The sequence below is a fragment of the Acromyrmex echinatior genome, chromosome 7 (genome assembly GCF_024713525.1).
Source record: "Acromyrmex echinatior isolate Ae372 chromosome 7, ASM2471352v2, whole genome shotgun sequence".
NCBI lineage: Eukaryota > Metazoa > Arthropoda > Insecta > Hymenoptera > Formicidae > Acromyrmex > Acromyrmex echinatior.
Genome location: NC_141858.1, coordinates 363,942 through 390,334, shown reverse-complemented (window position 1 = coordinate 390,334; position 26,393 = coordinate 363,942). Strand labels below are relative to the sequence as shown.

At 30.0% G+C, this 26,393-nt stretch overlaps 1 protein-coding gene across 14 annotated transcripts in view; it reads right to left on the bottom strand.

The window, feature by feature from the left end:
- The window catches only part of LOC105144004 (prominin-like protein), a 331,794-nt gene that overhangs the window by 186,510 nt on the left and 118,891 nt on the right, over nt 1–26,393 (bottom strand). For all 14 annotated transcript variants that reach the window (XR_015545735.1, XR_015545734.1, XR_015545736.1 and 11 more), the window contains exon 2: nt 5,781–6,048. Coding sequence is in view for 11 of the 14 variants with exons in the window: in XM_011052632.2 (XP_011050934.1) it covers nt 5,781–6,048 (268 nt within the window). In the remaining 3 variants the exon portion in view is untranslated. The remainder of the gene's footprint in view (nt 1–5,780; nt 6,049–26,393) is intronic.

Here is a 26,393-nt window from a genome sequence, read left to right as displayed (position 1 = left end):
TAAGGTAGTACCGGTGGATTTTAAAAAATATCAATTTTTGAGAAAATGGCACGACTTTGAAAAAAAAATCGAATTTTCGCCTAAAAATCTGACATAAAATCGATTGCCAAAAAAAATCTAGTGATTCTTTTTAAAAAAGGCTAGGTAGTACCATAAAGGCACCCATGCTGAGTATAAAGATATTTGATTTTTGTCGATCGGATAAAAATTGTTGGGCGTTGTAATGTGCACCAGCTTGAAAAATAGCGTTTTTCAGAAAACGCGTTTTAAGTTTTGGTACGAGAAATCTTGCAATTATTAGCTTATTACCTTAATCGGCAATGCCTGGCCCGTACAATTGTCCTTCCAAATTAAGGTCCTCAGCATCTTTTTATTGGACATGTCAAGTCTCCGAGCTGCTTTAGCTTCCGCAGTCATGGCGCGCTCGGCTGCGCGGATCCGCCGTTCATCGGTTTTTATGCAAAAGTTGTAGCAGGTGGTACCGATCGTTAAGTTAAGAACTTGCATAATTTCCAATACACTTTTTAGGCCATCGTTGAAATTGCAAACAGCAATATTTGCAGCAATATCAACGATCGCCTTGCTGCTGTAGACCCCTTTCGGCGCTATAGACCACAGCACAGAGTTGAAGCTCTCGTTGTTTTGAGTATACCCGCCAAGACAGCGGGATAATAAATCGTCAGAACTTAATTCTTCGTAGATAGGCTTGACTGCTTTGAAAACTTCATCCTGAAATACTTGACAAACACAAGAGAAAGGCAGCGAGCTCGGTGAGCGCCCCGAGGCCCTCTCCCCGCGCTAGAGGTAACACACAAGCATAGCTGTTTTCGACGTGAAATAAATTCAAGATCGCTTAGGCGTTAATGGGATCATATTCTAGACATCTTAAAGTATCATTTAAGCCAATAAACAATTTTTTTTATTTTTTGAAGCCGCAAAGGTGTTATACCCCCTTAAATTTATCTAACAGTAAAAATCAACAGCGCATGCGCGATTAAACAAGAATGCTGATGACCATCTCGTTCTCTGTTTCTTTCTATTCGCTCACGCATTCTTAGCTGGCTCTACTCTATATATACAACCTCTTTGGAACTGGCACGCGGAAGGTGAAAATATTACATGATGTATAGTTCGGCCAAACCACGCATACTTTTGTTCCGCTTCGTTTATAGTGTGCATATGCTACCAACTGTAAAATGCGAAACATAAGGCGGTATTCACAGTTTTATTTTATGTTTTTATTTTAAAACCTTAAATATATCTTAAGATACTAATACAGTCCTCGGATTAATTTACGATATTTTAAGATTGTATTTATGACAGTCTTAAATGTAAGAATCAACTATGAATACCGACTTGCTTTGCGTCGTGAAATTGATATTAAATCTTTTCTTGTTTAACTTTATATTTCTCTTTCTATAGGAAGAGAACCTAAGATACATTATAAGTATCAAATAAGAAAAGATTCAATATCAATTTCTCGACGCGAAAAAGGTCAGTATTCATAGTCGATTCTTGCATTTAAGACCAGTCTTAAGTACAGTCTTAAGATGTCATAAGTCAATCTGAGAACTGTATTAGCATTTTGAGACATTATTTAAGACAATTTTAAAATAAAAACAGACTATGAATAGCGCCCCATGTTTAGCGTTTCGCAGTTGATAGCCTATTCACACTGGAACAATCCATAGACGGAGAAAGCAGAGATTTAACAAAAGACACTGTCCAACTGCACACACCATGTTATCCCTTCCAACATGGTTGAAAGGCTCTGCTCTAGATTGCGAACGTTCTCCTCCTTCCTAAGCAATTGATAAGTTAATCGTACAGGATGCACGATTTTTATGCTTACTTCCTTGCATTTTGATCGATGCATGATTCGCTGTTTAAAACGCTGCATAAAGTCATTCGCATGAAAGTGGCATTCATGGTGACTTCCGTCACAATTGCATAGTGACGCATAGAAATTGGCCGAATCAATCAATCAATTAATCAAATCAATTGGAATCACGAAGTAAGAGGAGACTCAACTTCGTGAAGAAAAATGAGATTGATTTGGGCATCAAATGGGGAAAAATCTGCTGAAAAAAATAACTTACAAATTTAGACGACATTTACAATATTCATCTTATCTTGTTTTATTTGCTGGCTTTATTGGTGTCTTCCAGTTGGTGTTTTATATCCTTGTGTGTTACAATGATTTTTGAAATTGCAAAGATGTCATGTTGAATTCGTGGATGAAAAAGAAGAAAAAAAATGCTTTGGAAAAGAAAAATAGTTTTTTTAAATCTCGCACAGTAAGTATAGCAGTATTTTTTATAATTGTAGAAATATGGTAAAGTTGTCTGAAACTATCAATGTATGTAATGTTGTTGTATTTTATTTTAATGAAAATGTACATGATTTAAAAATGTCTAAATAAAAAAGATTTTCTCACAATTAGAAGCGCAAATCGGAGAAACAAACATGTGTAGCCTGTACAAGTAGTATAGCTGGCTCTTTTACAAATGGCGTCTAAATTAGTAAGTTATTCTTTTCAGCGGATTCCCTATCATTTCAGTGCCCAAATCAGTTTCACTTTTCCTGCTTAGGTTTTGAGAAAATCTTATGAGAAACTTAGGTTGTGAGAAAATCTTTTTTATTCAAACACTTCCAAATCATGTACATTTTCATTAAAATAAAATGCAACAATATTACATACATTGACAGTTTCAAATAATTTTACCATATTTCTTACGGATACCAAGTTGATAGACAGTGATTACACGGTTATAGTTTTATTTTTGATCTTAGAAAAAAATGTTTCACACAAAAGTTGTATGGCTTTGAGGACATAAGATGGTATCATTAACTTGACCTTTTATAGTTGTTTGAAGGTCAAGCAACTGCGTAAAGGTCACCTTCAATTTCTTAAATGAAACCCCTTACGACGGCTAAAACTTCTTGAATGTTGTTCAGGATTATGTTCTGAGTAATATTTATCAAAATCAAGGCCAATGAAGATTGTATCTCTTATTTTCATTTTTACGTAAAAATGAATTTTTAGTGCCATAATCTCTATTGTGTCAATTGTCATTCCAGTTAAATTATTGTAAAATTCAAAACTGTTTTTTATTCGACTCTTTGCAAGATGGATCTTGGAGATGATATCTGGAGACACGATTGTGTCTTGGCGCTAAGCGCAGCGACACTGCCATGGCTATTTTACGCGAGCTAACAAGCTGTGAGGGATCGAGATTATTAGATCTCAATAAAGGCAGAACCGATCAGGTTCTACTCAATCGATTGCATCCGCTCGGAATATATAATGAAAGTGTTTTTGTTTTTTCTCTATGTGCGCCCTACGAGCGGAGATATTACTATGTAAAATCTGAATCTTTGATATTTCGTTTTGTCATTATTATTAACGTCGTCGATCAGAGGAGAAATGTACGGTTCGTTTTTTCGATAATAGATAGCTTTTGATCTATCTAATTATCCAACATTGGCATTGCCATTATCAAGATCATTATCAAGATCATTATCAAGATCAAATCCAAGAAGATTATTCCTCTTATTTTCATTTTTACACTAAAAATTACATTTCTACGTCAAAATTAAAATAGAGGTCTCTCCAATGGCCTTAAACTTGACAAATGTTATCCAGGTCATGATCCTGAACAACATTCGAGAGGTTTTAGCCGTCACGTCGGTCGGACATCTTGGTTAATGCCGGCGGTAACTTGCAAGCCTTAATATAACTTGAAAAGTATTTAATGAAAATGAACTTAATTATAGTGGTTTGGAAAGCTTTCAAGATGATCTACAAGAATGTGCAATAAAAAGTAGGAGGTTTAGAAATTGAAGATAACCTTCACATGATTTTCAAGCAACTATTCAAGGTCAAACTAATGACACCATCTTATGTCCTCAAAGCTATACAACTTTTGTCTGAAACATTTTTTTCTAAGATCAAAAATAAAAGTTATTTGGGGTGAGACATTAAAATGGGACACCCTGTATATATAATTGAGGCGCTATTTCACTACACACAAATTTATAGTTATTTTTTACTGATACGATTTTTTTCTCTGAGTATAGTCAATTTAACTCGTAATATTACTGCGATAATTTAGTAGAGTTTACGTTTCAAGACCGAAAAATTATTTCCGCGTGCAGTTTAAAGGATTACATACGTAGTATATAAATTCACACAGAATTAAATAAGTACCTACTTAAGATCCAGCTAAGATCGTTAAAGGCATTGGTTCTATTGATGTGTTCTCACACGTACGGTCGAATAAGATTCAATATTTAATACTGTTTCTTAACGTTTTGATTGGCGCATGCAAGGAAATTAGGCATGAAATAATCAGGATTGTTAATATTATTGGTTTTAAATAATACATTACTGTAAACCATTAGTTGTGGTAAAAAGTACTTTGTTACTCGTTACTTGTTACTGATTCTAAAAGTAACACGTTATCGTTATTTAAAAAGAATGAAAAAATCATTACTTTTTCCGTTACTTTTCCAAAAATGATTACATTTAAATTATAATTATATAAGAATGAATCGTTTTTTAATTCATAGTTTTATTTTGTTTTACATTTTATTAGTTCTTTATTTGGTTTTACATATCATAATTTGCGTCAATACATATTTTTTAACTTTAAATTATATCTAATTAATTTATATCGCTAAAGCTTTTTGTTTAATAATAATTGTTTTTTCGAAAATATCCGTCTGTTAAACAGACTATCGAAGATTCATCAAAACGAGTCCATCAGTATTAAAAAGTCTTTCTACCGATGCACTACTTGATAGACTGATATTATATTTGATTGAAAAAATTTTTTCAAAAGAGAACGCTCATTTAACATACTGACATCGGTATCTTCTGAATTTAAATAGCGTACAATCTTTTAGTCTTATTAAAGTAATCCTATTGTCCATATTGATAGTCAGACCTTATATTTAAGGTTTCCTTAAATTTATCTTCTGATGCTCAATAAAATAAAGAAGATAAATTTAAGGAAGCCTTAAATATAAGGCTTAACTATAAATATAGGCATATATCGGAATAATGAAAAAAGTAACGTAAAATTTCGTTACTATAATAGTTACTGAACATTGTGATTAGTTATCGTTACTGTCACTAGGAAAAGTAACTTCATTACTTTTTTTATGTAACTTACACAATCCTGAAAATAATGTATGTATCGTATCAAACACAGAAATCAAGGATGGTAGCATGCTTCGTTCAATGCATGGAGATGTTTAATATGTATTAGAGCAGACACAGCAGTATGTAAACTCATCATGCAAGAAATTATGCCTCGTGTGCACTGTGCGATCGACTTAAAACAATCCTATCGCGCAACTCGAGCCATAACTCTGACATCGTGGATTGGTCGAGAGACATAATTTGAACGAAACTATTTCACACATTATATAGCAGTTATATTTATATTTACTGGGAAAAAACTCGAAAGTTTTATTTACATCTTATACATGGTATAAATGTCATAACAAAATTAAATTATACAAGCTATATTTAAGTAATCTTCATGCAAAGATAACGCATTAATCAATTTCAGAATTTTCGGTCTCACCGTTCAAATAATTTTTATATTTCATCACGACATTTACTGCAATATTTTTTTTGGTAAACAAATGAGTTCTTTAAATCGTCTTATTTGACCTTAATGACCAATATTTACCAGGAATATAATTTTTTAAAACATATTAAGAGATATGTATACCATTAAATGTGGTATTTATAAAAAAACGTAACTTACAGAATAATAGTAGCGACAACGATTAACACGATGCTGAGCATAATTTTCCTGCAGTGATCGTGCTTTTTATCGAAGGGTTGACTTCGGGCACCGCAATGTCCCGCACATCTGCAACAACAGAAAAAGAGACCGGCACAGGGGAGAATAGCTGCCAGGATAAGTCCAATCAGAGCGAGACCGGCCAATCCTCCGTAATGTGTTACTATTATCTTCCATTCCTTGAGAGGATCTACGAAAGCCGGAGCGCCGTCGACCAGAGTGATCATACCTGCAAGAGAAACAGAAACATCGTGTGATTATTAGTTCCTTTTTACCGGATAATGATTACCACGAGACAGGAATTAAATCAATTAAAGGAATTAAATCAATTAATTTAATCAATTAAAACAAACTCTGATTTTAGTTGACCGAGTTACGGGCTGACTAAATTGTCTTACACTATACATCGCGCTGCAATCTAGAAAAAACAGACGGTGCTTTACTAATCAAGTCAAGGAATGCGGCATTCCGCCAATTTCTTGGCAATAACAAAATCTGCTTGTAGGAATCTAAAGATCGAATTAGCTGTTTATGTAATTTACATGCAAAAATTGCTCAAAAAGACAGACAACACAGAATTTGTATTAAAAAAATTACATATAGATCTTGTTGCGAACTAAGGATTTCTATACAAAGGTGAATGCTTTCATTGAATTTTCAAAGGATGACGCGTAATATACGTTGTAAGACAGAATCGATTTCTAAAAAAGAAATATATGATAAATTTATATTCTTCATCGAGAACAGTTGATAGCTCCTTTTATGGTGACGAATAGGGGACATCGGGCCAAATGAGGACATGTTGAATGTAGGTCATAATAGGTCAGGGTGTCGGAAAGGGTTGCTAGGTTGGAAAACAACGAGGACGGTCGGACGAATGTCGAAAATTTATCTGCTGAGTAATGTAACTTAAAGAAGAAATGGATCAAAGTTCCGATTTATCAATTGGCTGCGTTTCAGATTGTTAACCATAGCTGAATATATCTATTCGATGATCTCCTATACTTTTTTTTTATATACATTTTTTTATATACAATACATAATGATCCTAGAGAACTGTCATGAATAAAGAATATCTCTTCCTCTCAGACAGAAAATGTAGTATTCTAAAGTTCTTAGGCAATTCAATGAAGAGGACAATCTGTAATGAAACAATCGGATTAATCCCCGTGACACGCTCGTCGATCAGATAGCACACTTGATTTTATATAACGAGATCACATGCATCTGCACGGCTCGCTCTAGAAATCGCATTTGCCACGAATCACCGGTTGCGCGTTTAGTGACAAGGTTTTCCTTTCTTTATTTTTATTACTCTTTTTCGAGAAGACGCTAATATTTATGGTCTGCGATGTGAAAATTTCTATGCAAACATTTATAGTAATGATAATTAAATAGAAATTTACTGCCCTTGTAAAGTTGACAATTCTTAGAATTTCGATATAATTGATAGAAAGCTGACTCTTCTTCAAAGAAGTTTTCTGCGAAGTTTTATGAAGAATCCTCGGCGATTAAAAGCAAAAAATGAAAATAAAGAACAAATAAAATATAGAATGTCAATTTAAGTTTCCATTATGTATAAATTAACAATAATAACTGAACTGAATTTATTTCTAATCATTGACGGAGGATCTGCATAGAGATTAGAATTAGTTTCAATTGGAAATGTATATAAGAAATTCAATTGGAAGAACACAAGGAATATAATTATTGTCACAGGAACATCTGTAAATTGTAAACATATCTCTAGGTTGTAAATTAAATTTTATTTACATTTTAATTTTTTAAAAAAGGATTATTGTTTATTTTATTCAAAAATTAATATTTTTTTATTATAATCATAGATAACCATTTATGGCATAGTTCTAGCACAAAATATCTTAAGGAAAGAAAAACTTAAATTAATTCCAATAGAATTATGAAATTATTCGAACAGAATTAGCTTTGAATGAGCTTTTTTAGTTTATTTAAAAAAACGATCAAAATGATTCTGTTAAATGTTCACCTAATTGGAATTGCACATTTCTATGCCCATCTCCATGATTCTTAAAAACGCAGTTCGTTTACTGCTGAATCAAAGTGGAGGTCACTATCAAGTTCCATGAATTGTGGACACAGAAAGGGTTTTTCGAGGACGATTAGCAGTAGATAGTGGTAATGATGACAGAAGGAATCGATTGTGAATTATGATTGGACATTGCATTCGTTAGGGAGCATGTATGTACAAAGTTCGATGAAAATGTGAGCGAGGGCTGTTAATTCATGTCATAATTGAAAGTGCCTCATACTGTAATCCTACACTGTTAAAAATTTCATGAAATTTAATATACTTTAAATTAAACAATTTGAACTTAATTTCATAACATTGCATTAAATTTAATGTATTTATAACTGAAAAGTATATTTGTGTACATGTAGATGAAATTTAATGTATTTTTCATGAAAATTTATGAAATTTAATATACACGTTCCTTACATTTAAATACCTACTGAATTTTCAATTAAATCATTCATTACTTTTAATTTCGTTCATAACCATGAACTTCATTTACATGTAAAGGAAGTATTTCTAACAGTGTAAAAATTATACTTTGAGTTCAATTTCTGATTATGTCAAACATAAAATTGATGGAAAGAAAATTTTATTACTATTTATTATTGAAGCCCATTGATCACTGAGTATATCTATAAAGAAAATAACCGTGTTAGGCTTCGCTATGATAAGCAGGGCAATATGCAGAGACGCGTTTCATAAGAGACGATAGAATCTATAATCTGTTTTTGACACAGAAATAAATATTGATGACATCGTTGATGTGCAGTAACCGTCTGATAAAAAAAATGTCTCTTCATCGAGGTTGTATAAATAAAAAGAGCGATGATCCTAGTTTTAGATTCGTTAACAGTCTTCATTCCGATTTTTGTAAACAATTCTAACTTCGTTGGAAAGGATTTCTTCCTTTAGGATGTACTGGATACAGAAACATTAATATAGCCGTTTTTATCGATGTAGATCAACTTTAATTTCAATTTAACTTCCCTTCATTTTTCTTAGTTCTAAGAATACAAAAAAAATGAAGAATAAGTTGAAATGAGATTAAAATTAATCTATATTGGTGGAAACAGGCATAACACAGAGAAAACATACTGTAAAAATATATCATAACAAATTTACCTTTTTAAAAAAAAGATTAAAAAAAGCGCCAAGTGCGCATGCTCCTCTCAGAAAAAAATCGTTACATAAATTATTATATGCTTTTGTATGTATACTCCTTGAAGAAAAAAATGACTTCTTATTTAAAATCTATTTTAAACCTATTTTCTAAACTATGAAAGTATAATAATAATTTTTTTAACAAATATATAAAATCTTTAAATTGCGTCAATTATATAAACAGAAAATATATTTCATTGAAACAATAATGTTATGTAACTACTTTTAAACAAAAATACATGAAAATAAGAGCATCTAATTGAAATAAAAAAATCTTAATATAAAAAAAATCTGGCGTCGCTAGACTAAGTCAAGTTTGCTTACAGCGCCAAGTTTTTTATATTAAAATTTTTTTATTTCAATTAGATGCTCTTATTTTTATGTATTTTAACGTATTGTTACATAACATTAGTGTTTCAACGAAATGTATTTTTCTGTTTATAATTGGCGCAATTTAAAAATTTTACATATTCGTTGAAAAAAATTATTATTATGTACTTTCATAGTTTGGAACAGGAAATCATTTTTTTATATTTAGATGCATAAATAGGTATGACGGAAAAAACTTTTCAAAAAATTATTTTATTAGTTTAACTCAACTATTATATTAATTTATTTTAATCGTTTAGGACTATATTCACAAATTGGTTTTTTAAAAAAATTAACATCGATCTACCAGGGCACGTCGATGCGATTTAATTTTTATATAATTTATTATTTTTTAACTCTTGACTATGCGATTGCGAGGAAACATTGGTTGGAGGTATTGTTATCACCACATGCGGACAAATATTGGAAGAATAATGAGAGAAGTAAATTATTGACTTAGAATCTTTTGAGGGAGGTTAAGACCCCCCACCCTTAAGGGGGCACGTGGGACACGAGGGAGGTCGAAAATCTTAAATGGCAACATAGGTCGAGTGGGGGCTCATTTGAAAGGTCTTCTCAAGACGAATCCAAAACACTCCGCATAGAGGGCGCTGCGTTCACTTTTGGCGGGAAAATGCAATTTTGAAAATTTTTTAGTCAGAAATATTAAAAAAGTTTAGTGTTTCGATAATCACCGGAACACGTGAAACGATTTTTCAAAAAATCTATCTTGATGGTGTAGTAAAGTCCAAAACACTAAGCATTGAAAACATTACAATCATTTTTCGCAGATTGTAATCGTATCTGTTATATGAAAAACGGTTCTCGCAAGTGAAAATGACTTTCGCGACCTATAAGCGTCTTGGTTTACCAAGAATAGTAAAAGCTGGTTTTGTTCCGACACTATAGGTATTGACACAAACTACTTACAAATTGTACTTCATTTTTAATTCAAATTGTAAAATCATTATTTTATAATAATTTTGCATTTATTTAAAAATGCCACTAAGTATTACCGACCGAATTACAATCCTTAGAATGCGCGGTTTTGGTGACCAAATTCGATCTTACGAAGCAGTCGCAAATTTATTTAATGACATCTATCCGGAGCACTATCCAATTTCTAAGTCTACTGTTTATCGCACAGTTTCGCGATTTAAAAGAACAGGTTCTGTTGAAGATGAACCCCGATCTGGAAGACCAAAAACTGCTAGCAACGACGATACAGCATTAGAAGTTCTTTAGAGTGTTATTGAAAATCCAAATAAACCTCCGTCTAAAATTGCGCAGGAATGCGATATTAGTCGAAAATCTGTGACAAATATCTTAAGAAAACATCATTATCACCCGTATAAAATAAAACTCGTGCAGGAATTATCAGAAGATGATTATGACAGGAAAGTTGAGTATTGCGATGAAATGATGACGCGTGTTCAGAATAATCGTCAGTTTTTATATTGGGTTTGTTTTTCCGACGAGGCTACTTTTGAATTAAACGGATCTGTAAACCGACAAAATTGTAGATATTGCTCAGATAGCAATCCGCGTTGGATGAGAGATTCTCATACTCAGAATCCTCAAAAAGTAAACGTTTGGGCTGGAATATTGGGTGATCGTATCATAGGATCATTCTTTATTGATGGAAATTAATTCAAAAAACTACGTTCGCCTTTTGACTGCTCAAATCGTACCATGTCTACAAAACATAACAGGAGATGCATTTGAAAATGTTTGGTTTCAGCAGGATGGTGCACCAGCTCATTATGCCACGACAACGCGTAATTTTCTAAACCAAACATTTATTAATAAATGGATTGGTAGAAGAGGTCAAATTGAATGGCCACCAAGATCTCCAGATTTAACGCCACTAGATTTCTTTTACTGGGGTTATCTAAAAAGCAAGGTCTACGAAACAAAACCAGCGAATCTTGACGAATTAAAGGCTCGAATTGTTGAAGTGTCGAATTTAATTACGCCAGAAATGCTTCAAAACGTAAGGGAGAGTACGTACAATCGATTAGCACACTGTCAAGAGGTTAATGGATATCAATTTGAGCATTTGTTGCATTAATTATTGCACGCAAAGTGAGAGGCAAGGGGACTCACTTAAATCAAGCACCCCGAAGAGATGTAAATCTGATCGTGCAACCTCCACGTGGTACATCTCGGGTAATGCTGATGCCGGCAGTAGTTCCGACCCATATTACCATTATAAGATTTTACTACACCATCAAGATAGATTTTTTGAAAAATCGTTTCACGTGTTCCGGTGATTATCGAAACACTAAACTTTTTTAATGTTTCTGACAAAAAAATTTTCAAAATTGCATTTTCCCGCCAAAAGTGAACGCAACGCCCTCTATATGGAGTGTTTTGGATTCGTCTTGAGAAGACCTTTCAAATGAGCCCCCATTCGACCTATGTTGCCATTTAAGATTTTCGACCCCCCTCGTGCCCCACGTGCCCCCTTAGGGGTGGGGGGTCTTAACCCCTCTCAAAAGATAGATTTTTTGAAAAATCGTTTCACGTGTTTCAGCGTTTTTTTTAAATACCGATGGTTTTCAAAATATTTGACCGTTCCGGGACTTTTTGCCATCACTGTATATATATATATATATATATATATATATATATATATATATAAACGAAAGATATCGTGATGAGATATCATGATGAGATATCGCGTGATGACTATTCGCATAGACACTATAGACAATCCCGATGATCTACCAGAAAACCGAAGAATTGAATATCCTCAATGTCCTCGCCTGACTTGGCTTATGGATCTTCTCGGTGTGGTCTTTTGTCCTTGCGACATAGTCCAGCCAATAGAATCTGTCGGAGGATGAGTTTAATCTATCGCGTATCGCAACAGAAACCTCTTGTGTATTTTCACAGTAATGAGTTTATTCTAGACTTTAACATCTGAAAAATGTAATAAAAATCCATCAAGCAATTGTTCTTTATTTAGTGCAATTCGTAAACGTTTAAGGAAAAGAAAGTGGCTCAACTTCCATATTCTACCCAAGATTTCGATGAAATTTTACAGAAATGTATTAACTAAATGTAGTCTAAATGTATTAACTAAATTCATAAATGCGGAGTTGCGGAAATGCTTAGTTTTCGAAATATTCAAATTTTATTTGATTGACAATAATTAATGTTTTTAAAGATTAATTAACGTTTTTAAAATTTTGATATGAAGAAATAATTAGAATTAAAAATTTGTAGATAGTTTTATGTTAATATATTAATGCAAAGCGATTTCCACCTCCCCTCCTGCCAAAAAGTGCATGACTTTCCACGCGAAGCGAGTTTTACCTCACCTCCCACCTGTCAAGGGGCGCACGACTTTCCACATGACGCGAAGTCTGTTCCCACCTTCCTCTATCAAATACTGCTGAAATATGTATCTTGTATTCAAAAATTATATACTATTCATAAAAATTATTTTGTTCATTTTTAATGAATAATGTGCGACGGAAAAAGTCAGTTGGAGGTCATTTGAAGCTGATTGTGTAAAAGAAAAGTTTTACCAAATGTTAATTAAATTGATTAAATAATTTCGAATATTTCGAAAACTTAAGCATTTCTGCTCTTTATGGATATGACTACATCGAATTAGTACTACATACCTGTAAAATTTCATCGAAATCAGACTTGGATGATATATGGAAGTCTTATCAAGAAAATTTATCTGAAATACAGTATCTAAAATTAGCAAACATCTAGACACTCACTTTCTTGACAGCGAATACCTATTAGATACCCACTTCCTCGACGGCGAACACCTAGATACCCATTATTGCATTCCAAACATGGTATTATATGTATGTAAAAGCTACGTTATCAATATTGTTAAATAGGAAATTATAATAAGAAATTAATTCTCGACAAATTTTTATAGAAAGCGTATTTAATAAAATAAGTGATTGTCTCAGGAAATCTATTGCTTCTATATATTTAGGCGATGTGTGAATTTGTTGCATGAATGTAATTATATATAACAGTTGTTTTTTTCGAGCTTGAAATGCTTTTTGTTTGAGAGATTGATGTTCGGTTATTCTATGAAAGGAGGACAATTTCGATTTATGATTTAAGATAAGATTTATGATTTAAGATGTTAAAATAAAAGATTGTACAATAATTTTATCTTGAAGTTCTTAAATAAACATTAAACGGAAACATCATAAAAACGAACGTGGTTTATAAATCAAAACGTATGAAAAAAAGAGCATAAAAAAACCACCGCACAAGATATTGTTTATGATATTATTTAATTATCATTACATTAATAAAACATTAGACGTTTCGGCCACAATCTGGCCATCTTCAATAAATTCAAAATATTCTTAAAACGCAGAATTACATATAGCTGACTAAATTCAATCGTCATGTGATATGATTATATATAAACGTGTTCTTTCATCATGTGAAGGTGCCTCGTACAACAATATTACAACGTCAATTATCATTATTACGAAATATGTAGAACAAGAATTTCCAGATTCTAATTTAACAAATTAACCTATCATTAATATATCCTCTCGAATCAAAATATATGAGAATAGAATCGTTACCTGTTTTACAGCAAAAAAATGATGAATCTCAAGTACACAGATGGAAATTTGTCGTGACATTGTGTGTTATTATTTGTCATATCATATATGTTATCACTATTTATATATATAAGTTAAAAGTTTAGAAATCTAGAATTATTTATTAAGTGTGAGAGAGATCTTTCTTAAGAAGAGGCAGATAAACATCAGACAAACCTTCAGTGTCACTTTGCTTATTGATACCCCTTATTTGGCCTTTAATGTATATCATTTCAGAAATTCTTCTTTTCATTAATGATTGTTCTGTGTCTAAAATTTTTATGTTATCCCAATCCAATTCATCTCATTCAACTGGTGAAACCATTGACATCTTAGAGGTGGATCTTCTTATGTCAGCCTTATGTTCTTTTATTCGCGTTTTTAATTTTCTTTTTGTTTGGCCAACATAAAAAGACTCACAATTTATTTTATAGACCACTCCACGATGGTCCTCTTTACACAAAGGATCTTTTCCAGTTTTTATAAATCTATTCATTTTATTTATGGGTTTATAAGCGATATTAAAGCCATGAATATGTGAAAGTTTTTAAATTTTTCCGATACTTTACTTAAATATGATATTATGAAAAACTTTTTCTTTGAATTAAAGTCGCTTTCATTATTGTTGTCCTCACGATTTTTATCTAAATTAGTTCTACTTTCTAAAGTTTTTATTCTATTTTTTATTGTTGAAAAGATGAATTTAAGAGGATAACCATTCATTAACAGAGTGTGAATTAAATCAGAGATGTTTTTTTCCTGAAATTTTGAATGGGATAAAAGCAAAATTCTATCTAATTGCCCGATGATCACACCCCTTTTATGTACTAACGGATGATTCGAAAAATAATTTAAATATCTCCTTGAATTAGTAGGTTTTTTATAAATATCGAAGATGATTCTTCCTTCTTGTCTCATTAGTTTTACGTCTAAAAAATTTATGCTGTTTTCATCGTCAAAGTCAACTGTGAATCTAAGCCTTTCATGATATGAATTAAACAATTCTAGAACACCCTCCACTTTAATTTTCGATTTTTTTTGTTGCTTTAATCAATAGTATTACTCTCAGAAAATATATTCGTAAAGTTTTAGATCGAAATTCGAAATACTTTTATAGTTATAGCCTAATAAACAGGTACGCGTCGCGCAGGTATACTCGTACAGCGTGCGTGATGAGAACGTCAACTTTATAAAAAACTAGCAGAACCAAATCAGTAAAATCAAATCGGACTTATTGGAATTTTTAGTGCTTTTGTAATAAATTGTACCACTAATGATAATTTTGTACTGTGCCATTTCGAAAAAAATCGTGGCGCTAGTTTAATATTAAGCTGGCAAGATCAATTCAAAAAAAAGAAAGAAAAATAATATCAAAAATCAATACGATTGAATTTGTACTATATTTTGTACCACCAAAAACAATTCTATATTATGTGTCATTTCCAAAAATAGTGGCGTTACTAATTTAACCTTTATCATACAAGGTTCGATCATTAATGGCTGAGCGATTCCTGTTCGTGCAAGTTCCTCGCTCGATGAATCCGGCACTTGTTATCTCTCTGTAAAGAAAGTTTGTGATGGGGAAGACCTGTGCGCGGCGGGGCGATCTCGGTCGTCAATCTGCCTGTGAGTAGCGTACAGTTTAAGTTAGAGTTTAAAAGACACTAATGACCCGTGTTAGTATGTATACAAAAGGTGCTTTTTATAAAAAATAAAAATTGTTTCAAAATCATTATAAGTATTCTATTGTCACTCTAAATTAATGTCTGAATATTTAATTTCATTTAAAAAATTATTTTCTAAAAGAATTATTTATTTTTTAGACAAAATAGAACTGAAAAGATGAGTCACACCTTTCTTTACATATTTATCTAAATGTATACTTACATTTTATATATTTTTTCATTAATTTTTTTTTTTGGAGAATTCGAAGTTTTAAATTTTTTTTTCTTTTTTTCAAACTTCATATCCAAACTACAAAACTCTAGTCATTTTTTTATTTCATTTATTATAAAAAATTATAATTTTTTTAATCAATTGCCATTTTTTCCCAATTTATGAGTCTTTCAGTAATTATAAATTATACTACCTTTTATTATTTTAACAAAATAAAAAAATGCATATTTTAACTCTATTTTTCCTATCTGTCTCTTGTTGAAAATTACTCATATTCATATACTCAAATAATTCTTTTTTTTCTTGGAGAATTCGAAGTTTTAAGTTTTTTTTTTCTTTTTTCAAAACTTCATATCCAAACTACAAAACCCTAGAGTCATTTTTTTATTTCATTTATTATAAAAAATTATAATTTTTTTAATCAATTGCCATTTTTTCCCAATTTATGAGTCTTTCAGTAATTATAAATTATACTACCTTTTATTATTTTCCAAAATAAAGTTTCAATATTTATTTTAGAAAGTTGAAATTATGTGTTGTAAATTTTTAGAGATTTTTTGAATATATTCTACAGATAAAAATATAAAACACGTTTCGTGAAAAAAATGTGAGATTTTTTTGTGAAGTTATTGATGCTTGTAAGTTGCAAAAATTTATAAAAAACATCGATCATGCGAATATTCAAATTATTATATCGTTGAAACCATTAGCCGTACAAAAAAGATGCAAAATTTTCCGAGATTAAAAGTCTAATTTTAAAGATCTTAAATTGTTCTGTGGATGGATTATTTTTAATTTATTATTTTCATATAAATAAATCATTTTTTATTTGTTTACAATTTTTATGAATATTTTTCATTATCAACTCAATAATTTAAAAATTTTGTAAAAATATCATCATATTCCCATTTCAATTATGAAGTAACCTAAAAATTTCAAAATGGAAAGCAAATTTTTTAACTATAACTACAATTCGATTTCCATTTTGAAGAGTTACTTCATAATTAAAATGGGAATATGATGATATTTTTACAAAATTTTTAAATTATTGAGTTGATAATAAAAAATGTTCATAAAAATTGTAAACAAATAAAAAATGATGATTTATTTATATGAAAATGATAAATTAAAAATAACTCATCCACAGAACAATTTAGAGATGTTTAAGATGTTTAAAATCAGATTTTTAATCTCGGAAAATTTTGCATTTTTTTCTAATGGTATCGACGATATAATAATTGGAATGTTTTCATGAATGACGTTTTTTATAAATTTTTTATGAACTTACAAGCATCATTTAAAAATAAATATGTTAAATAAAGACTCTCTCCTTAAAATAATAAAAAAACAAACTAAATCTGGACTAATGAGAATCAGCGCGAATGGAGGTATGCAATAAATTTTTACAAATAAATTTTTTAATCCATTTGAAGTGTTGATATCATCTTTATTTAAAATCTTGAAAAATCTGGAACATTTTTATTCTCTTTGAAATCTTCATCAGCAATCTTCTTTATCCATACTAGATTTCACGAGTTAAGGTAGAGTCACTTGCAGGTTGCCAAAACTGTAGTGTCATCCGTTTAAATTCATATACTTAAGATATTTAAATTCAACCAATAAATTAACGAGTAACTCATCCACACGATCGCCAAATCTCATCATAAAACATTGGATGATATATTAATATTCACAACTAATCTCATTTTATGATCTTATTTTTTATGTAGATTAATTTGAACTTCGTCCAAACTATCCGGAATTACGAATATGTCTAACGAAACGTTCAAATTGACAAAGATCGGATCGATGGAAAGCAATAAGTCATAATAAATAAAGCATAATAAATATAAAATATAAAGACAGTACATTCGTATTAAGTTGCTGATTTTAACATATATAACGTATGTAACATATTTAACATACGTAATGTCATGTCATAGATATAATAAATATAAAAACAGAAAATTATTATAATAGTTTGAAATATAATTTAATACAAGAATCTAGAATAATCAAAATTTAACACGTCACATTAACATTATATGTAAAATTATGTAACATATATATATATATATATATATATATATATATACAAAACATAGTACAATGACTCTTTCTCTCCTTAAAATCGACTAATAAATACAAACTATATTATGGGCTGATGAGAGTCAGCGCGAAGTGTGCAATAAATAATTTACGAATAATCTTGTTAATTCATCCATATTAATGTTATATTTATTCGTCTTAAAATCTTGAACGTTTCTCTTTGGAATCTTCATCAGCAAATTCCTTAAAATTATGTTAGATTTCGTGAACGTTCGATATGGAGTCACTCTCAGATTGACAAAGCTGTAGTGTTATCTGTTTCAAAACATGTATATAAGATATAAGTTCTCTGATGTATCAAGTAACTCACTCAATCGATCGCCGAATCTCATTATGAAACTTGGATATATTCAACTTAACTCATTACTTAAAAACATTTAGTATAAATTTGTTTAAATTCCAACCATCTATCCGAAGAAACAATTTAATATGATGCTGTCTAATATTTGTTAAAGGTCATATCGACATAACATAAATTATAACAAATATGAGACCGTCAACCGTATTGATTTGTCTATTTAATCTAATTGTCGTATGTTACATTTTTAGCACAGAATAATAATTGTAAGAATGGAAAATTATTGAAAATTAACATGAATGTAATGATTATAAGGCCAACATATATTAGAAACGACACAACGATTAAAACATTCCAACTCCAACTGTTGCATACATAATAATTAATAAGTCTAAAAAAATGTAACAAATGCATAATTTTATGCACAATATTAATGCGACGTTTAAAATTTTGATTTGTTGTTTAAATTTTCCTTTTGACTCACCAATTCATTTATTAATTTATATTTATAACTATTCTTTAATCAATTCTTGTATTAAATTATATGTGTAACTTTTACAATGAATGATTATAAATTACTACATAATTTTACGTATAATGTTAATGTGACGTGTTAAATTTTGATTAATTATTCTAGATTCTTTTTAACGCTTTAACTCTTGTATTAAATTATATTTCAAACTATTATAATAATTTTCTGTATATTTTCTTATATTTGTTATATCTATGACATTACATATGTTAAATATGTTACATACGTTATATATGTTAAAATCAGCAACTTAATACGAATGTACTGTCTTTATATTTTATATTTATTATGACTTATTGTTTTCCATCGATCCGACCTTTGTCAATTTGAACGTTAGACATACTCGTAATTCCGGATGGTTTGGACGAAGTTCAAACTAATCTACATAAAATGTATCATAAAATGAGATTAGTTGTGAATATTAATATATCATCCAAAGTTTTATGATGAGATTTGGCGATCGTGTGGGTGAATTACTCGTTAATTTATTGGTTGAATTTAAATACCTTAAGTATATGAATTTAAACAGATTACACTACAGTTTTGACAAGCAAATGACTCCATCTTGACCATTCGCGAAATCTATTATAGTATAGATAAAAAAGATTGTTGATGAAGATTCCAAAGGGAATCAAAACATTCAAGATTTTTCAAGATTTCAAATAAAGATGGTATCAACTTCGTATGGATTAACAAATTTATTTGTAAAAATTTTTTTTTGTGCTGACTCTCATTAGCCCAAATTTAGTTTGTCTTTTGTCATTTTACATCAATAACTTCAAAAAATCTCTCCTTTTTCTCGCGAAACGTCTCTCATATTTTTATTTGTAGAATATGATAGCAAATTTAAAAAAAATAAAATGATGTTTTAAAGATGCCCGGTTTAACGTGGAATGCCTCATAGATTGTAAATATTGGATTGGAGGAAAAGTTCTGCGGTATTTTGTTAGCTCAAATTTATATATAAATACAATATCTTTGTTAAAAATGATCAAAATTTAAATTTAAAAAAAAAGAGTTTTAAAACTTGAAATCTCTACTTTCGAATGGTTTTATTTTTTGAATTTATATGAGTTTTGTAATTTTTCTATATAGAAAACTATGAGCTAAAAAAAAAAGGGAAATTTTTCTTCTCACTTTGAGAGTCTGTCAAGTATCAAAACAAAATTTCAACTATCTATATCGTGAAAGTTTGGAGTTTTCCTTACAAAATCATTTAAAAAAAAAAATGTTTATACGACTTTTTATTCTTGAATTATTTGCGAGTTAAATAAAAAGAAGCATTCTGAATTTAATAGCTCATAAAACTCTATTAAAAATCATTGTACTGCAATTAAAAAAACTAATTCTTAAAGGTAAAATGTTGCTCTATCGAATAGTATCATGCTAATTTTTCAAATGTAAAATAAATATATAGAAATTTGAGTTAAAAATGTGATATTACTAATGTTACGTCCAACGGACTCCCACGACTCTTTTCTTTCGTGGAGAATTCGTTGAAATAAAGAGACAGTTGCGAATAACGAACAAGTTGGATGTTATAGCCTAGAAAAGACTAAAAATTTTCTTTTCCCACATTAAAAATTAAAATGAAGTATCTCCTCGTAAATGTTGCTCCAAGATAAACTAAAAATCGATGTACGTGCATGAGTGGCGGGATCAAAAGGACACCGAGTCTGTGCATCTCGGGTACTGCGGTTAAAATGATAAATATGTCATTGAAAGCGTAAGACCGGCGCCAAAATTTTTAACTGTCAAGTCGACAATTCTCACGAGTCCGTGATCATAAAATCTACGTGACACACAACGTTCAGGGGTAAATCTTGGGTGGTGCCGTGCCGACGCTACACGTGCGCTTCCTCGATGTAATACACGTGCGCTTTTCTCATAAATTTTTTAAGATCATAAAATTAAGGATGACACTTTCACACGCTACAGATTCCGATCAATGTCCTTTTCCACCCTTAACCAATTAGAAAACAAGAAATAGGTCCCACCATCTAATTAACGAATCTATCCATCCAATCAATGCACTGTTAATCAGGGCAGATTACTATAGAAAATATTAGGTGTTGGAATTAATTCGTAGCGTTTTACAAGTGATGGGAAGTACTTTCATTAATGTATTTTTTAATGCTCATGTGAAATAAATAACATTCTTTCATTAAAAAACGCTACGAATTAATTCCAACACCTAATAACATTAGCTTTATATAACCGTTGCACAATGGAAAATAGGACAGTAATATCACATTTTTAACTCAAGAAATAGAATTTATATTCTATTTAAAAAATTGGCAAGTACACCACACATTTGATAGAGCAACGTTTCAGCTTTAAGAATTTGTTTTACAAATTCAGTACGATAATTTTTAACGGAGTTATGAGTAATCAAAATCAGAATTCTCTTTCATGTAATCCGCGTGTAACTTGGTAACAAAAAGTCGTAGAAATATTTTTTAAAAGTGAATTTTTCTAAGAAAAAGCTTTTACGTCAGATAGTCGAAAATTTCGCAACACATATATTCTGTACATAATTTTGTGAGCTAACAAAATTCCGCAGAACTTTTTCTCCAACTCAATATATACTAATAAAGTCATTTTAAGAAGAAAAAAATGTAAAAAATACTAACTTTTACTTTCAATAATATGTACAAATTAGTACAAATTCAGTCATATTGATTTCTGATATTATTTTTCTTTTATTTTGAATTGATTCTGCCAGCTTAAGATGGTTGTATCGCATAGGAGCGAATTGTGGAAGGGCAATCGTCCAAAGCGCCAGCGCATAAGGACACTGTTCGGTGGTGAAAAAAAATTACTGTTCAAACATTACTGCAGAACGCAATTTTTGAACAATAATTTTTATTTCCCAACAGTAATTTTTATTTCCCCACTATGCGCCGGTAATGAGTTGATAAGCGAAGTAGATATTAGTGAAGTAATAAAGCAACTTTCTAAAGTTTTATAATTAATATTTGCCTGGTTATTCCTTATTTTCTTCGATTTAGGAGATTCATATTATATTTATCTATAGTCCTTTAATTTTTGAGTGAATTTCTAAATACCGTTTTTACGCTATAATTAAAAATGTACTGTCGCTCCTTCTGGCACAGAGAACTTATCTAGCATGTTAAAAGTATTAACTTCAAATGCAATTATCTTTTGATGCCTGGTTACCCTCCCCCCCCTCCTCAAAATGATATGTATTACGTATGTATAAAGCATATCATTATTTCCAAATAGTAAAAGATTCAAACAAATCTTAAGGAAAGTCATTTTGCGATACAACCATTTTAATATTAAGTTAGTGGCGCCACGATTTTTTTTTAATGGCACACGGTACAAAATTATCAGTAATGATGCAATTTAATACAAAATAAATACTAAAAATTCCAAGTCCGATTTGATTCTACTAATTTGGTTCTACTAGCTTTATGAAACTACTAGAACTGGAAATGCCCATTGTGCTGCGTTTCTCGGTCTTTAGCATAGTATTATTGATCTCAGCAGATATTTATTTTCAAAGAAGGCACACACAAAACTTAAACGAGCGTTTTAATTCCACTATTTGGCGCCTCGCTCTAAAACTTATCACTTATCTGGCGCAAAAATTATCGCCGCCTTCGTTACTGCATATGTCTTCAATAAAGGCTCTGGCGTTATAAAGATAATGCAGTTACTGGAAATAAATATTGGCCAACATTGTAAAATATTCGCCAACATTACGACGAGCAGCGAGTTACGGGACAGAAACAGCGCCGATTAAGCAGCATGAAAGAGGCTCGCACATCTCGTAGATTGTAACACGATGAAATGAATTTTATGAGGAAACGGAAGGTTTGATGTATGGGTTTGGAATAGCAGATTATCGGTAAGTTGCCAAAAAACACTATTTTTCAATACCGAAAACTTTAAACCCATTTTTCTCAAAACCACTTTTTCGAATTTGGCGTTCAAAAATACAATCGATAAAGAAATTAAATGCATATAACGGTCGAAACTGGATCCTTAATAATGCTTAAATAATTCAAGTCGAAAAATCCTCTACCATTTTGCAATTTTCGCAATGGTTAACGAAGTATTAATTATTAAAAATTTTTCGATTCAGTTTAATCTGCTCTATCTACATAAAAGTGCTTGACAAAAACTTATGACACATCCTGCTGTATAGGCATATAAATACATACATATATAGAGTGTTTGGAAAATAATGATAAATCTTACTCATAGGGGCAGAATGGATTAAACTAAGAAGAAAAGTCCTCCATTTTGCAATTTTTGCAATAATTAAAAAGATATTAATTGCTAAAAATTACCGAAAATTGGTTTTCAATAATTTTTTACTTAAATACTATCAACTTTCAGAAAAACTACAAGAGATAAAAATTGTTTATTTTCTTCTTATAGAACTCTAAGAATTTTTTTAGAATTTTTTAATTAATTTTTTCTCATGTTGCTAAAAATAAGAAAATGCACTAAAAAGTTAATAAAAAATTCTGAAAAAATTCGTAAATTTCTATGAAAAGAAAACAATTTTTGTCTCTTGCAATTTTTCTGTAAAGTTAATAGTATTTGATAAAAAATAATTACAGACCAATTTTCGGCAATTTTTAGCAATTAATATTTTGTTAACTACTGCGAAAATTATAAAATAGTAGAGGATTTTTCTTTTAGTTTAATCCATTCTGCCCCTATGCGAAAGATTTATTATTTTCCAAACATCCTGTATATTATATATATATATATATATATATATATATATATATATTAGGTGTTGGAATTAATTCGTAGCGTTTTTAATGAAAGAATGTTATTTATTTCACATGAGCATTAAAAAATACATTAATGAAAGTACTTCCCATCACTTGTAAAACGCTACGAATTAATTCCAACACCTAATATATACTATATATATTATATATATATATATATACTATATACATAAATGTACATTCATATATATACCATATTTGTAATCATTCAAATTGTGCGCCAAATTGGTTTTCCGGACTTATTAAACTATTGTAATAATATTACTTAAAAACTATTCGACCAATCGACTTTTTGTAAAATTTTTTAGATAATTGTCAACCATCCTAGATAAACAAAAAACTTTTACTAAAAAATCAATATAAACAATTATTTCTGCATAAATAAATCGAAATTTTTTATTCAAAATCATTCCTTTTCAAAGTTCCACAATTCTTACAAGTTGATACTTTTCTTCTATTTTTTTTTAATTCATCGAGGATGAAAATGTTATCTAATTAAAAAAATTTTTTTTGTCTTCTTGTTTTATACAAGAATTATAAGGTTCCAAATTGCGCGCCAATTTACAACTTCGGTGATGAAACACGTTATTGATTAATAAATAACTTTTTATTACAGTCATTATTTATTTATTAAAAAATTATTTTGTATTCTTCAAATATACAACAAATCATTACAGTTTTGGAAAGATCGGCTTCATGGTTTATTCATAAAAATTCGCAAAAAAAACAGCTATTTTTCAGTGTTCTAAATCTCTTTAATTTAGAGACAAAAAATTGGTAATATATTTTTAATAGTGCCGATCGGAAAGAGAGATCAAAGCATTTATTACTTTGCATCGCATATATAGAATGTGAATATTCCATCAACAACTGAGCAAATCGGTGCAATTGTACAGACTCACTGTTGTGCAGGTAAGGTTTTGATCGATTTTCCACAGTCATTGACCTCCTGATGGTTACGTTAATGCCGTTACCGCCGCGTGAGTTCAAATCGCAGCCTTTTACGACTCTCACGTTACTGAAGCCACGAATCCTTTTCCAAGATCATGTACAAATAAAATAAACAGAGATGTTTATTAACCCTCAACTATATTTGGACCAAGGGTGAAAATTTAGTTCCGGCCGCTATTTTTGTACGTTTATATTGCAGAATTGAAGTAAAGAGGTAAAAAAACTTGGAACATTTCTCTATCGATTGCCGTGATGCAATTTCTTCGTTGGTGTCTTGATGTTAATTATGATGCAATAAAAGTTTGGTTCGGTTAAATTCGTCAAATGTAAATTCGTTAGATTTTTACCGAAAATGAAAATTCGTTTAAGTATAAATGTTATCTTCTTATAATTAAAACATATATTTATCGTTAAAAAAGCATTTTTGCAAGAAAGCCATCTTGGTGAAACGATCACTCTATTTTTTCGGAATTATAAAATCGCAAGTAAATAAATAATGTAATCGAAATCATTATATATTTAATATAAAATATTTTCATTACATTTTGTTTAAAAAAACAAAATACCCAACATACCTCCGATATTATTTTTCCGATCATGCATAAAAATGCCCCCACTTTAGTCGCGCAAATAATTATACTTTTTGAAATGAATCAATATAACGTATTTTTTTTCTTAAAGTTCACGTTTTTTTTCACTTATCTTTACCTGTATCTTTTTTTATCATAAAGATATGATTTTTGAAAAAAGAAACTGATTATTGCACTCTTTTTACAGGTTGTTCTTTAGTATGTTTTGACATGACTTTTTCAATTTTTACTAAAATTTTTTATATTTTGATATTTCGATTTTATACATTCCAGCCTTCCATAAAAAAGAAATACTTTCTATTGAGATTTGATAATTACAGAGCTAGTCAAAGACATTGTAGATGACTTGGACCCAGATATGTAAATTAAGACTAAAACAAGACATGTAATTAACGAAATCTTCTATTTATAATAAGTAAGAAGCAACGTCTGTATCAGTCAAAGCTGAATCTTGAGCGTTTTAAAAAATTTCATGTGAATTTATATACTACGTTTATAGTCTCTCAAATTGCGCGCCGAATGATTTTGAGGACTTAGAAACGCAACTGAACTAATATCACAAATTAATTAATTTTGGTTAGCAATTTAATAATTTGATATTCAATTGGCATCATAGATTTTAAGAAGATTAGATTTTAATGTATTGAAAATCTATAAATAAATTGATTGCGAAAAATATTACCTTGGTCGGGAGTCGAACCCCATACAAACATGATATATAAATTCACATGCAATTATTTAAAACATTCAAGATCGAACTTTGATCGATATAAACTTCTTTTTGTATTGTTTCTTGCTAATTGTGTATTCACATTATACTAATAAATTTATTATTGTCTTCTATTTATGTTTCTTTTTTTCAAAAGAAAGTTAGTTAAAGTTAATAAGTTTATGTTTTATGTTATTGTAATATCATATGAACACAAAATGTGTAATAATAATTAGAGTATAAGGCTCATATGATTGCTATGCAAATTAAACAGAGTCGTGGCTTATTTCGAGTTAATAAATAGAATGACTTTAAATAAATTAACACAAGATACAAAAATACAATGTAATATTCGAAAATATAAAATTAATCAATTAACATAAGATACAATAAAACTGATATATAATTCAAACGTTTCGGCTTACAAAACCTTACGAAGTATTATAATAGCAAACCGACAAAACATAACGAATATATGAAATACTTATAATACTAGTGGCGATATATCGATTTATATAAAAAAAAAAAGGAAA